Here is a 9,713-nt window from a genome sequence, read left to right on the forward strand (position 1 = left end):
TAGTCGACCTTAATATAACTATTTTCCCAGGGTGGAGATTTCTCAAAGAACTAAAAGTAGATCTACCATTTGATCCAGCAATTTCACTACTGGGTATCTACCCAAAGGAAAAGAAGTCATTATATCAAAAAGACACTTGCATACATATGTTTATCAGAGCACATCTCACAATTGTAAAGATATGGAATCAACCTATGTGTCCATCAGCTGATGACTGCATAAAGAAAATGTGGTATATATACATTGTGGAATACTACTCAGCCATAAAAAAGAATGATGCAATGTCTTTTGCAGCAACTTGGATGAAACTGGAGGCCATCATCCTAAATATTTGCTAGTCATCTAAATAAATGACTGCTGTTCTTTGTGAGATGGAGGATGGGTATGTAGATGCTGAATAAAGGTTTATGGGCTGATTTAAATTAACTGTGGACCGACAGGTTTATTTTTTAAATGTTTTCAAGACTCTAAGCAATATAGCTATTAATTTACATTCTACAGAGTCAAGACCAGTATCTATTTATGTGATCTTATTTTTTTAGCAGCTTTTTCTAAGTTTGGGATAAATGAAAGATGTGAACTAGGGGATGGGTTTTTCAGGAATGGAAAATCTAATACTCCATGTTCTCATTTCTAAATGAAAGCTAAGCTATGGGTATGAAAAAGCACACAAATGGTATAATGGACACTGGAGACTCAAAAAGGGAGAGGATGGGAGGGACATGAGTGATGAAAAATTACTTACAATGTACACTATTAAGGTGACAGGTACACTAAATGCCCAGATTTCACCACTATATAATTCGTCCATATAACCTAAAATCACTTGTACCCCTGAGCTATTGAAAGTTTTTAAAAATTAAATATGTAATATTTTGCCCCTCTCCGTTTTCCTCCAGAGATTCAGGTTTGTCTTAACCTTCCCTAATTTGGGACAACCCCACTTATATGGAAGTGCCAAGGGGGAATTAGTGATCTGAATTTCATGATATTCAACAAGATAGTTATGGTCAAAAGTCATTTATGAAAACCAAACAGTTAATACAACACTTTCCTTTAAAGACAAAAATAATGCTTTACTATGTTCCATGAGGTTTCAACTACTCTAGCCAGGCTACCCAATACAGTCCGAGTGCTAGAGAAAAGCAGATGATAGAAAATATAGCTTTTTCTTGATTAAAAAAAAAAAAAAACCTTTTATGTGAAAACATAAATTTATGAAATGGTTAAAAAATCAAAAGAATGTCCTTCTTTACAAACTATTTGGCTTAATGGGTAGTCACAATTAAAATATGATTTGATTAATTTTAAATCAGCGTATACTTTTCAGACTACTTCTGTTAGCAGAATACTGGCATAAATCATTGTACAGTCATCATTATTTCCACTCTTACATCGAGCAAATAAATGACTGCTGTTCTTTGTGGGATGGAGGATGGATATGTAGATGCTGAATAAAGGTTTATGAGCTGGTTTTTAAATTAACTGTGGACAGACAGGTTTATTTTTTAAATGTTTTCAAGATTCTAAGCAATATATCTATTAATTTACATTCTACAGAGTCAAGACCAGTATCTGAATATGTGATCATATTTTTTTCAGCAGCTTTTTCCAAGTTTAAGACAAATGAAAGATGTGAACTGGGGATGGAGGGGAGTGAATTAGGTTGTATTAGTCTACTGTCACGCTGCTATAAAGAACTGCCGGAGAATCACTTGAGGTCAGGAGTTTGAGATCAGTCTGGCCAACATGGTGAAACCCCATCTCTACACAAAAATTAGCCAGGCATGGTGGTGGGCACCTGTAATCCCAGCTACTAGGGAGGTTGAGGTGGGAGAATCGCTTGAAGCCAGGAGGCAGAGGCTGCAGTAAGCTGACATCACACCACTGCACTCAAGCCTAGGCAACAGAGCTAGACTCCATCTAAAAAAAAAAAAAACTGTCTGAGATTGGGTAATTTATAAAGGAAAGGGGTTTAATTGACTCACAGTTCCACATGGCTGGGGGGTACCCAGGAAACTTACAATCATGGCAAAAGAGGAAGCAGGCACGTCTTACATGGTGGCACGTGAGAGAAGTGAAGCGAAGGGGGAAGAGCCCCTTATTAAACCATCAGATCTCATGAGAACTCACTCACTATCACAAGAACAGAATGGGAGAAATGTTCCCCATGATCCTGTCACCTCCCATCAGGTCTCTCCCCCAACAGCTGGGGATTACAATTCCAGATGAGATTTGGGTAGGGACACAAAGCCTAACCCTCTCATAGGATAATTCAAATGCTGCCATGGCCAAATGGAACTGAACAAGTTCCTTTCCGGCCCCATCCTCTGAGCAAACAAGATTTCCTACAATTCCTTATAGGAAAGCAATAGTCATTATGAAATTCACACACCTAGAAAAGCAGAAGGTGAGACGGTGCCATTACTTCTTGAAACCATGACACTGATTCCCGTTTCCACAAAGGGCACAGAGAAGTCCACCACTTCAGAACGTTCCTCATTGATGGTGAGAGAACCAACCGCCATGACTGCCCGTTGATAGACCACCTGGATGGATGCAAGGCAAAAAAAAAAAAAAAAAAAAAAAAAAAAGAAAAAGAAAAGAAGAAGAAGAACAGTACCTTTACTTTTCCTGCCAACATTCCTGAGGACTGCAGGCACTTTGTCTGAATAAGAGTCCAAGGGATGAAAAGGTAACTTACTTCACCGATCATTCCATTCCACACATTGTTAACTTTCTTGCCGTGCTTCCCATTGGTCACCAGGTAGAGGTCGTAAGTAAACTTCACAGTTCTGGAAAGCTTCTTTAGAATATCAATGCAGAACCCCTTGCAGCATTTCTTCACATTCATCCCCTCATTGGTTGAATTGCTGTAAAGAAAAATCCCAGGACCACAGAATGTTAGCACTGGAAGGTTTGTTCACAATCATTAGCTGTACTCTTCTCCTATTTTTCAGATGAGTAAAATGAAGTTTAAAAAGGGGAAGTGTCTTTCCCAAGGACCCACAGTGAGTATATGACAGCAAAAGCAGAAAGTGTCCTTAATTATAGCAGTTATCATGACAAGAGCTAACACTTACTGAGTAATTACTATTTGCTAGGCACTATCCTAAAGGCTTTATGCTAATTGTTGAAGTAATCTCCATGACATTTTCTGAATTAGGTGATATTTGTATACCCATTAAACAGGTAAAAATTACCAACTCTTAAATTTTTAAGAGTTTATAACACATACAATTTTAGATTAGAGTTTAGTCATCCGATCTAAACTGAGTCATAAAAACTTATTAGAGAATGGAAGAGAGGAAGATGTGAAATTCTCAGAGAAAGCAGGGTTTTGCTTCATTTTATAATTACAGAGGCTTGAAACCAAAGGGGAGAAGTGAAGGTACCCAGAGAACAACTCAACCAAGAATCAGGAGACCTGGGTTCTATTCCATGCCTGAGTTTGTGGACCAAACTTCTCTTGATAGAGCCAAATGTCACATGAGGGCTCATTAATAATGTCTTCCCTATCTACATATGTGACATATAGTATAAAAGGAAACACCTCTAAAAACAAAGTCCTTGATCAGGTAAAAGCCCTATTAAAATTTAAGCTATCTTAAAGGCTATTGTATACTCTACCAAGGCTATACTTACTGTTTTGAATACAGCAAGGTGTATTCACCTGAACAAAACATATTCAAAGGACACCCTTGCAAACCAGAAAAATACCTTCAAAAAGAAAGGAGGCTGGGTATGGTGGCTCACGCCTATAATTCCAGCACTTTGGGAGGCCGAGGCGGGTGGATCACCTGAGGTCAGGAGTTCAAGACCAGCCTGGCTGACATGGTGAAACCCTGTCTCTACTAAAAATACAAAAATTAGCCAGGCATGGTGGCAGGTGCTTGTAGTTCCAGATACTCAGGAGGCTGAGGCATGAGAATGACTTGAACCCAGGAGGCAGAGGCTGCAGTGAGCCAAGATCATGCCATTGCACTCAAGCCTGGGTGACAAGAGTGAAACAAGAAAAGAAAGAAAGAGAGAGAGAGAGAGAGAGAGAGAGAGAGAGAGAGAGAGAGAGAGAAAGAAAGAAAGAAAGAAAGAAAGAAAGAAAGAAAGAAAGAAAGAAAGAAAGAAAGGAAGGAAGGAAGGAAGGAAGGAGGGAGGGAGGGAAGGAAGGAAGGAGAAAGAGAAAGAAAGAAAGGAAGAAAAAGGAAGGAAGGAGAGAAAAAAGAGAAAAGAAAGGAAATACTGGTCTATCCAACTGATAGCAAAAAGTACTTACACAACTCACATAAGATCAAGGCCTTTCTGGGCAATATGCTTGATTAATGGACATCCCATTAGCTCAACCATGTCTTTGAGTCATGCATTTCATGAATATGTTCTCTGTTTGAATATCCCATTTTTGGCACATCCACACATTAGAGTGTTACCTAAGCACTAAAGTGATGTCTATGGAAATCCAACATCATCACAGGAAAATTCTTATGTTTCATGTCATATGAAAGAAGTAGTTTACACAGTAGTACAAACAGAATAATCACAGCTATATAAAAGCAGATGAGCTTATGAAACAACTGTATGGAAAAACAATGAAATATGAAGCATAGGACAGGCACAGTGGCTCTTTCCTGTAATCTCAGCACTTTGGGAAGCCAAGTTGGGTGGATCCCCTGAGTTTGCGAGTTTGAGACCAGCCTGGCCAACATGGAGAAACTGTATTTTTACTAAAAATACAAAAATGAGCTGGGCATGGTGGCATGCACCTGTAATCCCAGCTATGTAGGAGACATAAAAATAGCTTCAACCTGGGAGGCAGAGGTTGCAGTGAGCCAAGATCATACCACTGCACTCCAGCCTAGGTGATGGAGTGAGACTCTATTGAAAGAAAGGAAAGGAAAGGAGAGGGGAGGGGAGGGGAGGAAACGGGAGGGGAGGGGAGAGAAGAAAGTAAAGAGAGAGAGAGAGAGAAAGAAGAAAAGAAAAGGAAAAGAAAGGAAGAAAAGAAAGAAATTGAGAGAAAGAGGGAGACAGAAAAAGAGAGAGAGGGAGGGAGGGAAGGAAGGAAGGAAGGAAATAAAAGAGAAAAAGGAAAAGAAAGAAAGGGAGAGAGAGAAAGAGAAAGAGGGAGGGAAGGAAAGGAAGGAAGGAAGGAAAAAAGAAAGAGAGAGAGAGAGAAAGGAAGGAAGGAAGGAAGAAGCAAGCATAGCTATTTTGGAATGGTGAAAAACATGTTTTCTTTTTTATAATTTTAGGGATTTTTCCCCAAATTATCTAGTAAGTACATACTACTTATGTAATTGACAACACACACACATCAAACAACATTGATTTATATGATATGCATCATCTCTATATCCATGAAGGTAGGCAGATTTGACAGAACAATTTTTTTAAGAGACATACTCTTGCTCTGTTGCCCAGACTGGGTTGCAGCGATGCGATCATGGCTCACTGCAGCCTGGACCTCCTGGCCTCAAGTGATACTCCCACTTTGGCCTTTCAATGTGCTGGGATTACAGGTGTGAGCCACCATACTCAAGTGGGAAAACATAATTTTGAGTAACAGAAGTGGGTTGTAAATGACACCTGCTTATCAATGCTTTCCTTTATCTCAGGATCAAAGACCGCCTGTTTTGAATCACTCTCTTCACCATTGCACCCCACCCCCACATCCTGTCAGTGATTTGTACTCAACTACTCTGCTTCTCTCAGCCCAGACCACCAAAGAGACTTTACTCTCTTGCCTAGAGGCTGGATGACCTGCTGTGATCCAGCATCCTTAGTGTGGGGGTCACATCTGTGTATATTTACATGTGATGTGACATCAACACCGTACAGTCATGGGGTATGTGCCAGCTCCATCTCCACCAATTACCCAGAATGGAGGGGGTTGGGCTAGAGTTAAAACTGCCACAAATATGATAGAAATGTGTCCTAAGTACACTAAAGTTGATGGAATGTCCAGATACTACTTCCTTCTCGGTATACATGGCTCTGAAAAAACATGTCAAAATCGAATTCTCTCTTTTTCTTTCTGGTCGCTGTTGGCCATGCACTGACACTCTTTCCCCACCTCTACTTATTTTTATCACCTTCATTCTATGTTCCTTCCCTTCTTCCCCTGTCACAGGCTCTTCCTTCACCTGGTCAAGATTTCTGGGAGATTAGACAGAAGTTTTAGATGCTCCAGGTTTAAGATTAAGGGTCACGGGCATATAGTGGCATTCTTTGGTTTCCCTGGAAACCTCAGCCAGTTTACGAGTTATCTCACCCATATCCCTGAACCCCAGGTGTATTTCTAAATACAAATGATCACGGATGCATTTTCACCCAACAAGCACCCACTAAGTGTCTACTGTGCACAAGACATGGAACTGGTCCCAGGGGACACAGGATGAAAAAGGCACGCAGCAAATTCAATAGTTGAATTTATCACAGTAATTATGGAATTGCAGACCAGCTTGTAATTGGGAACGTCTGTTGGTTCCTATTACAGCCCTTGTGTGGGCGTGCAGGGGATGTGACTTAACTACACAGACTGAGAAATGGTCCCCATGTGATCTCTCGCAGTGCTCTACCACCACCCAAGAGAGGGAATGACTCATAAAAACAAATATGGGGACAGGGATCCAATAAATAGTCCACTTTACCAGCTCTACAATTTCCCAGTATAGCCAGTGGATACGAGCACAGCCATGCGAGTCAGAGCTGTGTCCAGGTCCTGGGTTGGCTCCTGTCCACCATGGAGACTCAGACAAATCTCATCCAGCACTTAAAAATAAATTTCCTTTCTTCCCACCAACGATTTGACAGTTTGGGAGCTTAATTGACAGTATGGCCATTTCTCGCTACACATCAGGCCAAATGATTTTTCCAATTTTCTCTGCATGTCTTTATCACCCAACTAACAGAGCAGAGAGAAAGATTTCTCAGCTCATTTCTTGTTACCTGGTATTCTTAGAAGACCCCACCATTTATCAGAAGTGAGAAACAAAAAACATTTCATACAATCATATTGTGTAACAGGAATCCTTTTTGCAACTGACCAGCCTGTCTCAAAGACATTACCTGTAGGAAATGCAATTGATCTAATCTTCTTTAATGTTGGGATTAGTGGATCCTAGCAATTCTCTATTGCTCTCACATGAGTCAAAGACTTTCATTTCATCTGGACACATGGTAAACTCCTCATATCCCCAAGTGGAAGAAGGAAAGCTGCAAGCTACTATCTCCTCACAGAAACCAAAAACGTGAATTTGAACCTGTTAAGCTGTTGATAGTCTTCAGTAGAAAAGTCAATTCTTTTAAAGACAGCAATTTATTTTGATTTCTCTTCTTCATATAAATGTGACTCAGTACTTGGGGATCTACTTGTTTTCAGCTCCAGGGCTTTGGATTTTAAAGATTCTAAACTCCTATTATTGATTCTGGAACACAAGGGGCCTCATTTGATTGCCCTATTGAAACACAGAGGGTATTGTTATCATAGAGGAGGTGTCCCACTGAGGTTAGACTCTGCTTTGTGCCAGCCACTTTGCTTTCTTCACTGGGCCAAGTTCTGCTCAGAGAGCACCCACCCAAATTAGAACATCCTCTGACAACATTCCCACATCATCTCTGTCCTCCTTGTAATTCATTACTCTCTAGCATTGCACTGGGTTTCCTTCTGTTTCCCAAACTCCCAAGCTCCTTTCCTCCCCAGGGCCTTTGCACCTGCCATTGTCTCTACCTGGAAGGCTTTCCCCATATCTTCACATGTCTGGCTCCTTCTCATCCTGTATATATCAACTTAAACCTTACCTGTGTGAGCTAAAGTAACCCCACATGCCCCGATTTCCTCTCTTCTCACACCACTCTCTTTCTATTCATCACAAGGTTTATTACAACATGGGGTTGCCCATTTCTTCCTGGTTGAATTGTTTTCTAACCACATATATTCCATGATGGAAAGGTACTAGGCTTTTGCTCTCCTTGTTCATCAGTGTATCCCCTGTGCCCAGCAATGTGCCTAACATGTAAACTGTGCTTAATGCACATTCATTCAATCTGTATTATAACAATTTTATTTATAACAATGTCGCTGTTATTTCACTGTAAAGGAATTCAGCAAAAATCATTAAAACATTCATGACCCCAAAACATGGTCTGTTTCGCACAATTATGAATCATGATGAATCACGAATCATGAATCACGGGATGTACACTTGCCCTTCCTTGGTGGGCCCCACCTCTTCCTCATCTCCAGGAGAGTGGAGGCTGGGGGACTGCTTATCAAAAAAAAGCTTCATCCCAGGGAGCTACAGTGGGGACAATGGAGAAAGGAAAGGACTTTTTAGGAGGGGCATATTTATTTATTCCATGATGTATTCAGGATTTCAACTTCAAAGAGGCTGACATTTGTGACCTCACTGATAAAACTTTCTCCAAACCAAAATAGGCCTTCATAGTACATTTAGCAATTACATATATATCTTTAAAATCCTGATCTAAAGGACTGAGATCTGGGGACTTGCATCTTGTGTGATAATGGCTGAGACTGGAGTTTGAAACAAGGAAGTAAAAATCTCTCTTCCTAGTCATGAAACAAACATTGGTGTGTCATGCTGTGCCCTTGTAACTGAGGGTGCAAATATTAGTAAGTCACATTCCCTATATGTAGGTGGCTCAGAAGCCAGGGAGAAGACAGATACACTATACACTGTACAGACAGGTGATGAGGGAAGAGAGAGACAGACTCAGGTACTGTGGAAGTAGGAAGAGCTAACCCAGCTTGGGATGCTGGAGCGACACTTAAAGGATGAGTAAGAAGTAGGTAAAAGAAACGGATCAGAAAAGACTCAGAAAAAAAATAAAGTTTCCATCCAACAGCAGGCCTTTTTCTTCTGTGAGTCGCCTATGAGGTGGTGTTTTTGCTTATGTTTGAATTAGGAAATACCAGGATCAGGGCCTCGGAGTTGGCCATGGAGGTTTCTGTGTCCCCAGAGGGTTTGTAGATTAAGGGGGACCTCATAATAGACAATGCTAGCTCTTTCTTCGATCATAACAAAAGGAGAAATGACACAGATGCAGTGCCTGCTAGCTGTTGCTGAGCTGAGAAGCGGCCAGAAGTTCCATTTGCACCTGGATTGTATCAGAAAGTAACATGCAAGGTGTGCGTTCACTCCCAAATAGAGAGATGTTTTTAATGTTTTTGAGAAGCACGAATCTGGGATCTATAAAGGAGATGGAAGGAAGAAGAATGTGTGGGCGAAAGCAAAGGGACAGCCAGAAAAGTGGAAATGAGATAATTATTTTTAAAAAGACTAAAGGAAACTGGACACAGTGGTTCACATCTGTAATCCCAGTGACTCAGGAGGCCAAGGCATGAGGATCACTTAAGGTCAGGAGCTTGAGACCAGCCTTAGTAACACAGCAAGACTCCTGTCTCTAAAAAAAATTAATTAAAAAATGATCCAGACTTGGTGGCGCAGGCCTGTAGTCTCAGTTATTCAGGAGGCTGGGGTGAGAGGATCGCTTGAGCCTAGGAGTTCAAGAATGCAGTGAGCCATTATCACACTACTGCACTCCGTCCTGGGGGACAGAGCAAGATCCTGTCATTATATAAAAAAAAAAGTTTTACATATTTTTGACATACAAAAATATATAATGTTTTATACATTTTCAACATAAAAAATGTTTTATATATTTTAACATATAAAAATATGTTTTATATATTTTAA

At 40.5% G+C, this 9,713-nt stretch overlaps 1 protein-coding gene across 4 annotated transcripts in view; it reads right to left on the reverse strand.

Annotated features, from left to right (window-relative positions):
• The window catches only part of GRIN2A (glutamate ionotropic receptor NMDA type subunit 2A), a 427,129-nt gene that overhangs the window by 77,613 nt on the left and 339,803 nt on the right, over window positions 1-9,713 (reverse strand). For all 4 annotated transcript variants that reach the window (XM_026446647.1, XM_026446648.1, XM_026446650.1 and 1 more), the window contains 2 exons: window positions 2,705-2,873; window positions 2,396-2,549 (listed from right to left, as the gene is read on the reverse strand). In XM_026446647.1, coding sequence (XP_026302432.1) covers window positions 2,396-2,549; window positions 2,705-2,873 — 323 coding nt within the window. The remainder of the gene's footprint in view (window positions 1-2,395; window positions 2,550-2,704; window positions 2,874-9,713) is intronic.

The sequence above is a fragment of the Piliocolobus tephrosceles genome, chromosome 17, assembly GCF_002776525.5.
Source record: "Piliocolobus tephrosceles isolate RC106 chromosome 17, ASM277652v3, whole genome shotgun sequence".
In the NCBI taxonomy this organism is placed as follows: Eukaryota; Metazoa; Chordata; class Mammalia; order Primates; family Cercopithecidae; genus Piliocolobus; species Piliocolobus tephrosceles.